This window comes from Diplotaxodon limnothrissa, linkage group LG4, assembly GCF_057381915.1.
Source record: "Diplotaxodon limnothrissa isolate DT_005_m linkage group LG4, D_limnothrissa_male_GT1.1, whole genome shotgun sequence".
Lineage (NCBI taxonomy): Eukaryota > Metazoa > Chordata > Actinopteri > Cichliformes > Cichlidae > Diplotaxodon > Diplotaxodon limnothrissa.
Window position 1 is genome coordinate 15,497,520 of NC_140599.1, and position 16,764 is coordinate 15,514,283.

Below are 16,764 nucleotides of genomic sequence, written 5' to 3' on the forward strand. Positions count from 1 at the left end.
CAATATGGCTTATCTTATAAGTCAAGAGCATGACCAATTTTAAATGAATAACCCATAAAATTAATATCACTATTTCAAGACAATTTCTATATTAAAATAATGAAATTTAATGAAACTGGTGAAAGCTAAAGTATTGGAAAGCTTTATATTGTGTTTCTCAGTTAAAAACTTAAGTTGTATTTCTTACTAATATGATTAATAGACTTCAACATTTGTGTATGTGTAAATGTGTTGTGATCACAAGCAAATAACTGCACATTTCTACAAGCTGACACCATTCAACAGAGACTTTATTTCCAGTTCAGCAAATAATTTACTGCCTTCCAAAGAGTGTATTCATATATGAAGCAAAGAAATGCTACTGATGATAAGAGAATAATTAAATCTACAAAGATCAGAAACAGTCTCCAAGATCCTTTCATTTGGCACAGTGAATGAGACTACATTCACTTTTCAAACAATCATTTGTAAATCAACACATAATGCATCACAGCAAGCAGCCAGATTTGTAATTGTTTTTATCAACATAGTGCATACAACATCAAATTTGATAACAATGATAGCTGTCAGTAACTATAATGGTAATGGAAAGATTGAGCATAAGCAATATAATTTACAATCAGTGCATGCTCTAAGCATAATGACATTCATGTCCTCACCTTTTTCTTACACGTCATGTCGTGTGGCGTCGGGTGATGATGCACTCGAGAAACAGCGAAGAATAAAATAAACACTGCCTTTGTAAACACTATTTCAACAACAGATGAAACACTTAGAGACATTAAATAATTTAACATTATATTTTGGCACTGAATTTTCATTATATGTATATAATGAAAATATATAACCTCCCGCCACCATGTATAAGTGTGTGTATATATATCTGTATACGAGGCTTATATATTTATAAACCTCAGTCACTATTAAGTCAGATATTTACATTCATTTTGTGTGTGTGTGTGTGCACGCACGTGTGTATGAGAGAGAGTGTTTTGCACACACGAAGAAAAAGTAAAGAAGAGAAAATCACTTTTTTTCCGGGATAAAATCAAACAATTCTTTCCCTGTACTGTAATGATGTACGAACCGCTTTAAAAATACAAGAGAAACACAGGATGTATTATGATCTCAACTTTTGATTGTTACAAATAAAGTATTGCCAAGTTCTTTAATGTTTGGCCTCATTCTGCTTTTACTAACTAGACAAATCCATTTCCCTTTACCCTTCCCCGCTCTCCAGCTCTACTCTCGCTTTTTTGTTTTTCTTTGTTGACAATTTCTTACCCTTTATAAGGCACCGGTCCTAATGATACAGGATGAAATAGGACTCACATTTGGCAGACCACCACATCAGTGCAGAAAATCAGAAGAAATCATATCCAAGGTGAATAAACCAGATATTACAGTGATGGTAAAACAGAAACATAATCCAGACTTTAAAAGGGGGAGTGAGGCCTTATAATACAGAGGAATTTGTCTTCCCAAAGAATTGAATCATTCGGTGGTTTCAAGACCCTTTCTCCACTAAATGGACACTTCGTACTCCCGCGTATCCTGTCGTCAAAGTAAAAAACAGAGGACCAACTTTAATGTTGGATATGGTGTTGACATATCCTCACTGGACACTTTATTAGGTACAACTTACATTTAGCATACTTTGCTTTTAATAAGTGGTTATTTCAGTTACTGTCACCTCTCTATTAGACCAGAGCTATTTTGGTGATGCTTTAACTTCAGCAGGTACTCTTGACCATGTCTGCTTGCCTAAATGTAGTTGTGCTGCAATATGATTACCTGATTCAATACTTGTGTTATCTAGCAGCTGAACATCTGTACCTAATAAAGTGGCCGGTGAGCATGCACCTTGAATGCACAAATAAAATAGTCATTCAGTCAGATCTCTATTAAAATCAAGTGGAATAAATAATGTTAAGCAGCACCTTCCGTGTACTTACCCCTGCTTCATAAAGGGGGTTGTTGAAGTCTGACTCGACTGTGATGGGACTGTAGGAGTGCGTGTGAGAAAGAGACTTCCAGAAGTGTGGCTTCCATTCTAGTCTGCAGATGCTGTGAAAGACAAAATGCAACCACCTCCTTGAACTATTCAGCGCACAGGTCATTAGGAACTGAGGTGGAGAACATTTGGAAAGCAGTGTTGTAGTGTCTACACTGCAGATGTGGAAATACTTACTTTGTGTAGTACATGTAAATTCCTCCAATGAGGAGGATGACCAGGATGATTGGCAGAATTATTGCCAAAGCAATGTTCTCACTCAGGATCTGATGGGATGGCTGGAATGACTGGGAAACTGCACACCAATCAAAAGTGTTACATTAGTTTTTGGTTTGGTTATGAGCCTAAACTGTCAAACACAACAAAAATAAGGTGCTAAATCACCACATTTATATGTTATATTTATCAAATCAAAAAAATACCAGGTGCAATTGCATTTAAAATTAAAATCCCATATGTATTTGTTTTAAAGAGCATGTTTAAACGATGTATTTAAGAGAGAGAAAAACAAAACAAATTACCTTCTAACTTGTGATCATCCAATAGCTCCTCATATGCCACTTCAAAATAAGAAAGAGATAAAATATCATATTTTTAAACGTTCAGGAGCTCAATGCTATATTTTTATATAGTTCACAAAATAATTGCAGGTAACTAATAATTTATAAAGTCTGAATCTAGTCAGTTTAATCTTAATACAACGTTTAAAATAAAGATCCATAGTGGTGAGCTTCACCTTTGCAAAAGGGCGGCGGGCTGTTCCACTGAGATGGATGACCGGGAACACAGCTGATGATGACCTCACCGATAAGTTCGTAGCCCTCATAACAGAAGAATCGCAGAGTTTCTCCAGCTTGGTAGGTGTGCTTGTAAAGAGTTTGGTAACCATTGTCGGGGACTCCAGGGTTTGGACATGGGTCATATTTTACTGTTCGCGGCACACAAAACACACAGAGGACAGTCACGTACGTGCAGCTGATTCAAAACATGCAGAAATAAGCTTCATAAACAGACGAGGTCAGCTGAGTGCAGGAAGGGCACTTACAGACACACTTTGGGCTGCGGTCGCTCCATTTGGGGGTACCAGTGTCTCGTCCGTAGCAGGAGATTTGGCTGGGACCTTCCAGCTGATAACCCTGGTTACAGGAGAAACGAACCACTGTACCAACGGCAAAGCCTGTTTCGGGGCGCACGGAGCGTGCTCCGTTTACCACCTCTCCTGGGTCAGGGCACTGCTGTACTGTAGGGGGCAAAATTAGATTTATAAACTACTGGACACAAACAATATGAGGTTATTATATATGACTATGCTACAGTATATTTCTAACTAACTAGGCAGCTGATTCTCTTTCTTGTGACAGTACTTTCTTTGAGTATATGACATGTTTTGGACTCAACTCGAGTCCAAAGCAGATGTAAAATTTAAAGGTGAGCTCAGAGGTCAAATGTGACTTATTTTAAATATTTAATTTAAATATTGTCAACGTACAGAAAGTATTCAACGTATACTTTCTATACGTTGACAATACACACCATATTGTAAAAATAATAGTTCCTAAGTTTTGCCAAATCTTGACTAATAAATGACTGAGTTGACCTTGAAGACCTTTCTGGATATAAGCCAAATTTAAATAGATTTTTAACATGATTCTACATCTTTTTAAAAAATCAGAATTCATTCAAAACCTTTCAAGCTACCATGCTCTTCATATGACTCTTCAGGTGAAAGCTTACAACCACATGTAACAAAGTGTCAAACCATTTCTTAAAAATAACACAACAACAAAAAAAAGGAACAAAAAAAGAAAAAAGGAAATTTATTTATTTATTTTTTATTTAACCTCTAAGAAACTCCTAAGAATTACAAAATGTTGAATTTTTCCATAAAATTAGGACTACACCCTGGTAAAGATAAACGTTCTTCTAAAACCATCTACACTATTAAAAGAGCTCCAATAGTGGAAAACTGTTAGGAGAAGGGAAGAAAAGGGAAGAGGACTTTTAAGAACCTTCAGAGAAAATCCTGGAAATGCTCTGCGAGTGATGAACTACAAACAGTTTGCATAATCTGGGTTCTCCCTCAGAGGGCTTGGCTCTTTTTCACACTGTTCGTCTTACCCTTAACGCAGGTAGGCGGACTGCTGCTCCAGGACAGGTCCCACTGGCAGGTGATTACGTCAGAGCCGCTGATGTCATACCCCGGCTGGCACTGATAGGTCAGCACGCTGCCTCTCACGGGGGAGGAGTGGGATGAGCTGATCCAGCCAAACTCAATATTAGGAAGGGTAGGGCAGGTGTCATTAGGTTCGACCTCTTCATAACACAGACAGAGGAGCAATTCAGTGACAGAAACAAAAGCAGCTGTTTGAAATCTGTTTCCTGCTGGCAGCAGCCCTCATTCAATTCAACTCAATTCAACTCAATTCAGTTTTATTTATACAGAACCAAATCACAACAACACTCACCTCAAGGTGCTTTTAATTGTAAGGTAAAGACCCCACAATAATCCAACTAGATGACTGCTTGTAAGCAAGCACTTGGCAACAGTGGGAATAAAAAACTCCCCTTTAACAGGAAGACACCTCTGGCAGAACCAGCTCTTCATATTGACCCTCTCCATATTGTATTGTGTACTTTTACAGTCATCAATTAGTGCACTTACCACGATAATGAATGAGGAATCCCTGACTCAGGATGAAGCTGGAGTCGTCCAGATCGCTCTGAAACTGGATGGCAACCTCAGACCCCCCTGAAACAACCTGGAAACGCTCTTTGGACCCCAGGTACTGGCCGATCACGTGGGACGTGAGATCACGCCCATCAAAAATGGTCAGCACATCAGTGTGACGGATATTTAAACTACGGAGTGAAGAGAAGAATCACAGGAGAAATAAGCTTTTTTATGTGTTGTATTCTTTTTTTCTAATACATATGTTTTTTCTTGTTTGTTTGCTGCTTTATTTTTAATGTTTTAAAACAATTTTCACATGTACCATGGATACAAAGTGTAACTTGAATTAAAATATAAACATGATCATGATTAAAGACAACAGTAGAAAACCAAGACCTGTGGGACATTCGTGACGTGAATTTGATGCTGATTAAATGATTTTTCTCTAATACTCATTTAATTTATTGTCAGTTCAGTGTGCTGTGTGCTGTAACTCTATTACTTTAAGGGAGAAATTAAATTAAGCACATTTATTAAACTACAATTACCGCTTTGTGCTTGTGTGCCTGAGCCAACACACCAAGGTACAGTTCATATTAATGATTCCAGTATGAAGAATAATTGGAGTTGTTCCTCATCTGAGTTAAGAGCCTAGGGAAAGAGGACGCTGTTTGCTGTATGGACTGTGAAGCCTCCTGAAGCAATTCTTTGATTTGTGATATAAGGTTATATAAATAAATTTGATTTGATTTGATTTAATTATAAAATGGAGTCTTTCTGTCCCTGTGCTCATGTAGGTTTCCTTCAGGTACTCTGGTTTCCTCAAGCAGTTAGTTAACTGCAGTTAACAGCTAATTCTTAATGGGCCTTATATGTGGATATGAGTGTGTGTGGCTGCCTCTCTGTGCCAGCCCTGTGATGGATTAGGGACATGTCCAGGGTGCACCCAAGCCGCAGCCTCTAAGGCTAAAAAAATAAAGTCACTGCAGAAGCTGGTTTTATTTTCGACTTCTCACCTGAGGGTGACTCCAAAATATGAGTCATTTCCCAGTGATTCCCATGTTCAAATGTTCAGCTAAACAGCATTTTGGCCTCTGTGGATAGACTACTAAAGCTTAAAGTTAGGGGCGCAGCTGCTTTGACTGACAGGTGTGCTGACACGAGCAGCTGTAGCCAATAGCTGGTGCCTTTTGGGGCATTTTTAATGAAACGCCTGTCAAACAACATATCCTGCTGCTGTACACATTGTTTAAGAGTGACTGTGTTTTAGTATCTATTATTTAAAAATGTCAAAGAAATCCCCCCCTGATGTTCCTGAGATATAGTGTTTATAAGAAGCAGATGAATGGATGTCTATATTTTCTTTTACTGAAAAAAATATGTCTCGGAGACATAGTTCAACAGCATGTGGAGATTTTTATATACTGTAAATAATTAGAAGCTAATCTAGAAGTTTAAAACATCTAAGATTGAAGATACTAACCTGCCTGAGATTGGGTGGACATTTTTAAAATATTGAATAATTAAACTCTATAGTACATAAAGCATCATGCGGTCTAATTTATTTTTAAAATGCATTCCAAATACTAAAAAGAGACACAAATTAATCACTCACATCTGGACATCCAGTTCAATGCGTTTCTCCTCGTTACCATGGATTTGCCACACACAGTCTAAGCCCTTGGAGTAGCTCTGGGGCCAATCAGGAGACAGGATGGTTCCAGAGGGCTCGGTCAACTCCCCTCCGCACAAAGCTTATGGGGCAGAACAAAGGAGAGAAACTGAGGTGAGGATGCAGACTGGGAGACAGAGAATGATTAAATTGTAGCAAGGAAAAGTAGACATTAAAGAAATAAAAAGGAAATTGAGAAGACACGAAATATTAATTTGGAGAAAGGAAAAGAAATAAAATTAAACTTTAAAAAACATTTGCAGAAGCAGGCTAAGCACATGCTTTTGTAATCATTTTGTTCACTACACATACTATTATAAGAAGGCTTAATGCAAACTGTCATTAGCTTACTTTCAGTCTTTTAAGGAATGATGGCTTTGACACTATTACCTCATTACTTCACAGCAACTACAAATGTAATACAAACAGTTCAGAAAGTATGTCAGTAGGGAAGTGGCTACTCAGCAGCACTTCTATTTCAGTGTAAAGCTGCTTTCAGCTGCTCCCTCACTCTGGGTATCTCCACATATTTGATTTGCAAGGCACCGGATACCGCAATATTGTTTCTGACACAACCACAAAGGGATCTGTCTCCTCCCAAATTGAAAACATGCAGCGTTTTAGGCGAGTGTGTGAACGACTCCATGATGGAGTGCAGTTCTACCATTTCCCCTGTAAGAAAACGCTCAGTTTGTGCTAGTGCTGGCTTCACGTAAAATGCCAGCACTAGCTTCACCAAATCCGAGGCATTAAACTGTGTTGCTGCACAGACACACGTCCAACTATAGTTATGGAGGGAGTCCAAGCTTTCGTTCAATAAATGTGATAAAAAAAAGAAGATGCAGAATGAGACTTACCATCCTTCACACACACATACAGGATGGTAAGTCTACATTTGCAAATCTAATTCAGTGAGCGAAAAACAAGGATATGAAGACCTGAACTAAACAACCATAACTTTATAACAGGCACATGGATGCCAATCTCCTGACATTTCCTATTTCACCTTTCTGGATCAATATTTATACAACCTACTTCTTGGTTTCTGTAAGCAGAAATAAAACACAGCATTTGGCTTTCAGAATATGTCACGTTAACGCTTAGATAAAACTCTGGCACCTGTGTTTTCAGCCAGTCCCTGACCCGGTGCAAAATCTCTGCCAGTTTTAAATCTCAGTTTTCACAGCATGCTGGCAGATCAGCAGATGACACAGTCAATGTGGCTACACATGACATCTCAAAGCTTCAGACGCTTATCTCTGCACAACTCGCCCTAACTATCAATGAATCAAAAAACATTTTCTTACGTCACGCTAAATAAGAAATAAACAACAATAAGTAAAGTTTATATTTTTGTTTCGAAAGATGCTTTACAGTATGAAAGGTTTAATATTATTATACTGAAAATCAGTAAACAGTGTCAACATTACCATCTTCTCTTGCAACATGAAACCGATGAATCCTTAAACGTACCTCTGCACACAGGTTCGCTGTCATTCCAGTGAGGGTTACTGGGATCGACGCACTCAATGGTCCCTGAACCTTGTTCCATGACAAAGCCTGGAGAACAGGTGAAGGTGACGGTGGTTCCCAGCTGATACGTGATGTCACTGCTGCTGAAGTTTCCATGAGGCATGTAGGGCTCCCAGCAGTGCTCATCATTGAAAGCTTAAAAAGGACGAAGGAAAAAGTAAACCACGTGTGCACATTTATAAAGATCACAGAGTTTTTCCTCATCATGGCATTTGATATTCAGGGAGCTGTTCTCCTTCTAGATAAAATTAAGCAGCCATCCTCATTTGATTTATTGGGGAACTTTTCAGTTTCAAATCTTGGCTAGAAAAAAGCCCAGGTGTAAAAGGCTAAGAGTTTCAGCACTGAGCCGCTTCAAAGCCTTAAAGTAAATCCCACTGAAACGTGGGCAGACTAAGCATTCATGTGGCTCATTATGCATGTCTTTCCTGAATTATCAATAATTAACAAGGGAAAGGCTTTACTGAGATTTAACAAAATCTCCAAGAATCCATTTGCATGATTTCTGGCTTTTTTCTCAGGCACAATGCTGACCTGTGTACCATATATTTCACAGAAATTGGGTCAGAAGGATGCTCTACTCTGCTACCATCTTTTTGTTTTGCTGAACCCGGGAAAGTAAGCAAAAAGGATGCAGGCTCTCTCTGCTCACCCTCATATCGCAGCGCCAGCAGCAAAGGGATGGAAGAAGAATCAGCTGTGAGCTCCAGGTACAGTGTGGAGCTCTCGCTCAGCAACCCACGTTCTGGGACGTCATCCATATCTGAGTCAAAAAGCGTCGGAGCCAGGGAACTGTTTCCACTGCGCACAATTAACCTGAAAGCAACGAGCCACAAAGACGCCACAAAGGTTAGCAGGAATGTGCACAGGCTGAAGGCGGCTGAACAAGTCTTTTGCTTTGGCTACTTTTTTATTGCAAAGTGAAAGTGTGCTGCGAGAGACTTTGCCTAGTATTTTGAGAGATTTTAAAAATGATCTCTAAACATATAAATCTTCTCTCACAATGCAAGCACATGCACATTAGTCCGCCTGGTGACTGAACTACTGTCTATCTCTGTGTTAGCCCTGTGATCGACTGTCGACCTCTCCATGGCGCCCTGCCACTCGCTCTATGACAGCTAACCCCCTGTGACCCTGAATTGGATAGAAAAATGGATGGATTGATGGATGGAGAGATGGATGGATGAATGACCTTCAGAGAACAAGCGTAGGCAAAATAAAAGGGAAAATAGCAAATTTCTAAAAAGTTTTTTTTAAATTATTATTGTATGAATCCGGGAGCTTTATCTATGACTTAAAATAGCAACTGAATATTAAAGTGAACCTGCTGATTTTATTTTCTGCCACACACATACTGTTACAATGCTGGATGCTCATATTAAACAGGGCCAAAGTTTCAAATAATGATACCAGTGAATGCAAAATGAATCCTCGTGATTCCAAAGCTCAGGCTTTAGACTGCATAAAACATTGGTTTCCAGTGTTTCTTTGATACTCTATATGGTAATGGCAAGCAAAGGATTTTGTTTGCAGAAGCATGAAGAGAGACAAACAAATCAAGAGAAAGTGGGCTTTTACAGAGACAGGAGCTTGTTTCAAACAGAGGACGAACTTAAAGGCTACACAAATGGCCAGCGTAAAATAAACAATAAGGAGTGTTTGTAACTATGAGAAAGCCAGTATAATTGAATCCTCGAAAAAAATATGAAGCTAGATACAAAGCACAGTTGGTAGTTTACTCCTACAATTGATATTGGAGAAAAACAAATGCTAAACACAAAAATGTAAAAAGAAAAAAGAAAAACTTGTTATCAGTGTTGTACTCAGTGATCTTTTTAAATCAGAGGGCATTCTTCATGTCATACTCTGCGATATGTGAAGTGGTTAAAACGCAGGCTTACTTATCATCATCTTCATCCAGTGCAATTCTCTCAAAGTGTAGGTGGAGTCTGTGTCCCTCTTTGGCTTCTATTAACCAGTGACAGCTCAGATTATTTCCATTGCTGTGGTTGCTTACTGATGGAGGCGGTGGGGACAGTATCCGTCCCACAGTCGCATTACGAATCCACCCTCCGCAAGACACGGCTGAGAGAAAATGAAATCCATTTAAATGAACTCAAAGCTGACCAGGTTTAAACCAACAGAGTTAGCAAAGAAGATGAGGCAGTGGGAAATTTAAAAGAAGTCTGAGTCAGTTCACTAACCAACACACTGAGGCTCAGGAGTGCTCCAGCGTGGCTGCGTCATGTTAACACAGGTCGCCACCTCATGCCCGCGGACTTGAAAACCTGGATCACAGTGGAAGTGTGCCTGACCTCCAGGATGGATGTCTGTCACTGTCACTCCACCGCCCTCAGGAGACATTGGGAATGGGCAGGACAGCAGGAAGGCTGTTGATGAAGGTTAACAGTTAAACTCTTTAGGGGTCGCCACAGCAGTTCCTCTTCCTCCATCTCACCCTATCCCTAGCATCCTACTCTGTCACACCAACTGTCTGCATGTCCTCCTCCACTACATTAAATCTTCCTCTTTTCCTCCTCCCTCGCAGCTCCATCTTAATCTCCATCATCTTTGTCCAATAATAATAATAATGTATACTTTATCGATACCCGTGGGGAAATTACTTGTTTTTCTCTGCATTTGACCCATTCACTCGGTGAAGTAGTGGGCAGCCACTAAGCAGGGGAGCAGTGTGTAGGGACGGTACCTTGCTCAGGCGTACCTCAGGGTAGCCGTTCGGTGGATTAGAACACCCGACCTTCCGATTATGGGGCGATCACTCTATCTACTGAGCTATCCCTACCCTACCAATATGTCCACTGCGTATGTCCAAACCAGTTAGCTAAACATGTAATGCAGATCTTTTTCCTCTATACTGTCTTTATTCTTTTACTTCTACTGTGTACGCTCTGCACATCTCTTATTCATAATTTTCTTCTGCCATTTACTCCAAACACATTCTAATAAGTCGTCCATCAGGTGGTGATCTTTAAGTCCTCAGATATCTGTTATGCTATCATCATCACGTAGCAGAATAGAAACAGAAACAGACAGAGATGTCCAAGGTGGCGCGACTGAGCAGGTGGCTGTCTCGTCACCTGCACAATTATCAGCTATCATCACTGGTGTTGCTTTTAACAAGATGCCACTGACACTTGGTATTCACCTTGAATCTTTTCATTCATTTTAATCAAAAGCGTAAAGCTCAGAGTTTCCTGGCTAAACAAGGCAGGCTTTAGAGAATAAGCGATGCACATGAAAATGTGCAGGTGAGACATTCTCATTTTAAAACTCAAAGGACAGTGACTAAATTAAAACCTGCAAATTAAAGTGAGAGAAATATCTACCATGCTTCTGTGGTTTCACTGTGTATTTATGAAGCTTTTTATTCCAGCCACATAACACTTTACCACATTAATGTTACTAAATAAAGGTAGATAGAAAGAAATAAAAATGTTCTGCTTATCTTATGAAAGAGGTTGAGTTACCTTGATAGTGGAGGCTGAACATGCCATGGTTGGTCTGACGCAGACTGCGATAGTGGATGTAAACCTGATTGGTTGTACTACGAATCACCTGACCCTGTTTCATCAGGGTCTCATTGGCTAACAGCTCTGGTCCTGATCTGCCGTATCCCATGATTGTTAGAGACTCATCCTTGGAAAGGTTAGCCTTTCTCACCTGGGGGAAAAAAGAGGACACCTCTTTTGTCTGCTGTCGTTATATAAACTTTCCTGGTAGCTTAGCAGCTCATGAAGTGAATCTGCTGACATACTATACAACCTAAACTAACTCACGATTGTCTGTACAATGTTTGCAAATGCTGCACTTACAAAAAGAAAAGCTGAGTCATGGAGTCTAAATTAAACATAACAAACACTTTCTGACAAATTTATCAACAGCAGCATGTTGGGCTTTTTTTTTTTTTTTTTTTTTTTTTACAATAAACTGCTTAAAAATAGCTGGTTAAGATGTTTATGAATTTTAATGCACATTACCTGAATTTCCACTCCGTAACCTGCGTACACAGTAATGCTGTAGGTGCACTCCAAGGGGGAATAAGATGAAGATGTTGTGGGATCTGGAGACTCAACAACATCCTCCATGGCTAATAAAGTAGCGTTGCATTGAACTGTAAAACAAGAGGGACAGAGCAGGTGAAGAAGTAGGAAAAGTCTATGATTCAGAAAAGCTGTAGCAAACTTATATACAGGTTTTATACTATCTGCATTTTCTTTCTCAACTGGTATCTTCACAGCTAGTGAAAGCATTCTTTGATCATGACTTATTGTCAGTATCCCAGAGGATGCAGTGTGTGTCGACTGATTAGCCTGATAGAGTCTAGATGCGACCTTGTTGCACTCCAGTAACCTGCGTTTTGGAGGAGAACTGCAGAGTGACTTCTGTAAGTGAAAATGAGAGAAGTTCCAGCATCTTAAGATCTTTTATCAAACTGCAACTCCGATGCCTGAAATGAGCAGCCATATGGTTATCAATAAAAATTTAAATGTGTGCAGAGACCAACGGGATTGCTTAGTTTATAAATGTGGTGCTGGGTGTTTATGATTGCAAGGGTCTGCTTTAATGAAAATTAAATTTCTAATTTGGTAAAAGGTGATTACAAAAGCACTTTAATCCCACACAAAGGGAAAATACTCCTCTTCTTAAGATGTAAAATGTGAGTCTGAAAGTAGGCGAAATGGATGATAAGGTGGTGCAAGTTATCAGCAACAGTACATCAGCTGGTTTAGTAAATATTAACTGACATTAATAACAAATGCAGTGAAGCACTGGCTTGGGTGACACATAATATGCTGGTTTCCCTTGGCTTAAATAATTTTATTGACTGACAAAAACCGCTGCTACGCATCAGTAAAATCAAATTACTGACGACCACTTACACAGAAATGATCTCTGGGGAGGAAACAGGCTTCACAATCTATTTGGCAAAGACTGAACAGAAACAAAGAAGGGGTTGCTCGCTGGGTAAAGGACTTTAAAAACCCCACTAAAAAGACGGCATGTGGTTTTTGGCACCTTGTTTAATGCAGCCATCCTTATGTAGCCTCACACTTAATGTAATGTGATTCTCAACTCTTAGCAAGAAAGCGACGGTTTTGGGAAGGTCACTTCTGAAATACATGCGTTACAAATTACTAGTTTAAAGTGCAAATAATAGTGATTCATTTAAAAATGAATCTAATTATTACAGTGACTTATTTAATTTAGTTACTCTTTGATTACTTTTCTGACAAATGTTTCGAACTGAGCAGGAAAGTTGTAGGCGGCAGCTGAAGCCCACTAAAAGGTATTCCCGTCGGACTATACAGCAACCTGATTTGTCGACTGTTTGCAGGGATGGCATACTCAGGTTAATTACAGCTATGCACATTCAAATGGAGCCCCTTTTGAATGTAATCATATATTTTTCTTAGTAACATTTATTCTAAAACTGAAACATCTCCAATTACTCGCCAACACCAGAAAGCAAATAAGCCCATTACCCAGAAAGCTCAAATGTGCGATAATGTTGCAATAAGCAATGAACATGTTTGACACCTTTGCCAGGCTCCTCGAGAGATCTTTGACAGAAGGCTGAAATCCCAATTAACACTAAAGACCCAATAAAACCCCGAGAGGAAGCAGGTGACAAACACACTCTCTCTTTGTGTCTTTCACACACACAAAAACACACACGTCTCACAGATTGTTCATCTTCTGTGACATTTCTCTTCCCACATATGGTGTAAATCAGCTGACCTCCCTCCTTCAGCTCATTCAAATTTCCAAACTCTTGTTTGTGCTGTTGCTGTATGAATCTCATCCATCTCCAATAAGAGTCTCACGGGCACCGGAGCCCACAGAAGTGCATTTCTGACTATCATTTGCACAGGATGTTGGTGCACTCTTCACCATCCTGTATCAGCATGCTTGCCATGAGACAACGATTTCTTACAGGTGCTGTTACCAGTATTTCAAGGTTCACGGTTGCTTTTTTCAGTTATTTCCATGCTCACCAATTACTTTTTATTGCATTTATTTATTTTTTGCATCAACAATGAGAAGATAAACAATAGAATTAGACTTCATTATTAACACTAGTCTGGTTACAGGGAACACAGTCAACACCAATAACCTCCTTCCAGATGCAAGTCCCCTTTGTATACTATAAAGAATAATTCTCAAAGTACTTTGTACCGACGTAAACATTTAGAGGGTTTTTTTTTCAGTGTAATTAAACTGACTTGCTAAGCATAAACTGTTTTTGTGGAGTTATTAAACAAAACTAAAATTAAAATGTTAAGCTACTTTCAGCTGCTCCCTTATTCACAAGGGTTCACCATAGAGAGCAGATATTTGGCAGCTTTTTACATCAGCTGCCTTTCCTGATACAGCCCAAAGGACTTGTGACTCCTAAGCATCAAACTGTGGCTCTTTCACTTTTCTGGCAACTGTGTAAACCACTAAGGAGCCACTAAGTTTATTTTGCGTGTAAGTCTCAATGAGGCTTGTCTGGGAAGTTCCCTGTGAGCCGCAAAAAAAGAATGGAAATCAGCTAAAATATCATGTATGCTCCTTCACACTGAGTTGCTCTATGTTTGCTACATTACGCTTACAGTTTATTTGCTCAGGCTGAGTGTTATTTGCCTTTGTGTCAGAATAGAGAAGCTGTGACACTGCAGTGTGCAGGTTTCACATCTTATTTTTTTTCAAAGAATCACAGATCCAGTCAACAAGGTCTCTGTTATCCTCTGTGAATGACATAATTATAATAAATATTACATGAGCTTTAAAAATGTTTTTTTGAGAAGGGGCACTTCCTGGATTCAACCCATTTCTATTTGAGGTGCTTAAATAAAATAAAAAAAGTCAAGGCACTCCCTGTGCAAAATAAAGCTAAATTTAAGCCTAAATCTACCTTCCTTACTTCAAAATAAAGGCATTTTGATTTTATTTTTAAACCTGAGTGCCTTTTTACAATATTCAAGCTTATTTTTTATTAGTTTGAATCATCAGTGTACATCAAAAAAGGAGCTAAGTGGAGGAAAATCTTTGTCCAGGATTCAATTAGGAACAGGCTAAGAGCATCTCTCCAGATTTTGAGACAGAGGATGAACAGCCTGTTTATCCAGCTTTTCTTCACTGTCATTCATTCCTATACTAACCATCAGATACAAAGATACACAAGCCCTTGGAAGGCATATTATTGATAGATCTGGCTAAAAAACCCCGTCTGAAAACAATCTGGGCTGGTAAACCAATCTGTTTTTGCTTTGCTTTGGGATTACTGAAGAGCGACAGAGACAACAGGTGGTCCCACTCTCAACATCAAACAGGTAATTGGAGTACACTTCATCAGCCTCTTCTCAAGTATTCAGTGTATACACTCATTCCTTTGTGTCACGAATCCTGAAATGTAGAAACAAAGGAAGCACAGTATTGCTGCAGGAATTAGACCACAAACATGCACAGATGTCTGCACTGACTGCACTTCTATTGTTACTGAAAATGGAAAAATATTCTCTCTTTAGCACTAAGCTAAAATTCCTTATATATAAAAAAATCTGTGGATCTGAATATGTGTCATAGCATTACTTTACATTATCATTAGTTAAATGCAAAAGTTTAAGCATGAACATTGAGTCACTAAAGACTGTTTAAAAAAACAAAAAGTATATTTACATTTACCTTGTGTGGCAAAATCTTCTTGAAAGTGAAGCAGGGAAGTTGAAGTTGTGATTGCATTCAGTAGAAACTTGCAGTTGCTGTGGATCATCACATCGCAAAACAAACAAGACTCAGGGGAGGGAAGATGGGAAAACACAATTACCTGGCATGTGCATTGTGGTTATGGTGGTTGTGGTAATCAGAGTGGTAGTTGTCTCCTCCTCTATGGGTAGCGGGGACATGGTATTCCTCGATCCCTTTTGGCTAGCAGCTGAAGAGGAGCTTAAAGCTGTTGTCAGCAGCCCTGGTGACATGGCAGTGGCTGTTGACTCAGTCTGCCCCATCCTGGGTGCAGCCTGAGTCGGATTGGTGGTGGTACCTGCAGAGTCCAAGAGTTTGATTAAATGTGTGTCATTTCCAATGTACAATTACTATAGCTGCATTAATTAAACTATATAAAGAGCATTATTAGTGTACCTGTGTCTGCAGAAGCACGTCCCAAGTATTCCTTACTCTGCAGGGCAGCATGGATCATGTCGCCCAGTGGGTAGGAGTCTGGGGGGGATGTTGGGGGTGTATCAGGCTCAGGAGTCATAAAGCTCATCCCTGGAAGAGGCACAAAGTTAGTTTTTGTTGTTGTTGTTGTTGCTGCTGCTGCTATTTACAGCAAAAGGGAGAAAAGACATTATTTTTCCTAAATATGCAAGAAATAAAATATCTCAGTCCACCATGTGTCTGCTGTAACAACACACATTTAAGACCACATACACACACAAACATAGACTGTTACCTGAAACTAGGTGGATCACTGTGACAGACAGCGTCACAAGGCGAGTGAACCCCATGGTTATGGATGACCTGGGAAGGTTAAAATGAACGGATCGATTAGTAAACTGTCATGTGATCATGTAATTAGGCGGCTGCATTTTGTAGGTTACTGTAATGATTATTATTAGCTTATGATGGCTGCAGGAGGCTTATTCCGCAGGAGTGGTAATGAATAACAAATTGTTAATCACAGCAAATTCGGTCGCAATTCAGCACATGTTTACATCACAGGCCACTCGGATCGGAACATCACCGCGATACCGTAAAATCTCATCTCAAAAGCCATTTCGTTTTATAAAGCGTAGAAGCGTAAATGTCTATTTATTAAAGGCTGTTGTTACAGGTGTTGATGTGGAGAAGAAATAAACCAGGTAGGCC

At 39.4% G+C, this 16,764-nt stretch overlaps 1 protein-coding gene across 1 annotated transcript; it reads right to left on the reverse strand.

Annotated features, from left to right (window-relative positions):
• Positions 1-1,524: 1,524 nt before the first annotated feature.
• On the reverse strand, positions 1,525-16,403 carry sez6l2 (seizure related 6 homolog (mouse)-like 2). The gene is made up of 18 exons (XM_085352303.1): positions 16,349-16,403; positions 16,036-16,164; positions 15,722-15,937; positions 11,889-12,022; positions 11,379-11,571; positions 10,095-10,280; positions 9,792-9,975; positions 8,543-8,706; positions 7,831-8,025; positions 6,301-6,439; positions 4,677-4,873; positions 4,133-4,327; positions 3,060-3,254; positions 2,751-2,942; positions 2,536-2,574; positions 2,192-2,309; positions 1,956-2,067; positions 1,525-1,554 (listed from the first exon to the last, which is right to left on the reverse strand). The coding sequence occupies exons 1-18, from the start codon at positions 16,401-16,403 to the stop codon at positions 1,525-1,527; spliced, it is 2,673 nt and encodes an 890-aa protein (XP_085208429.1).
• Positions 16,404-16,764: the final 361 nt, after the last annotated feature.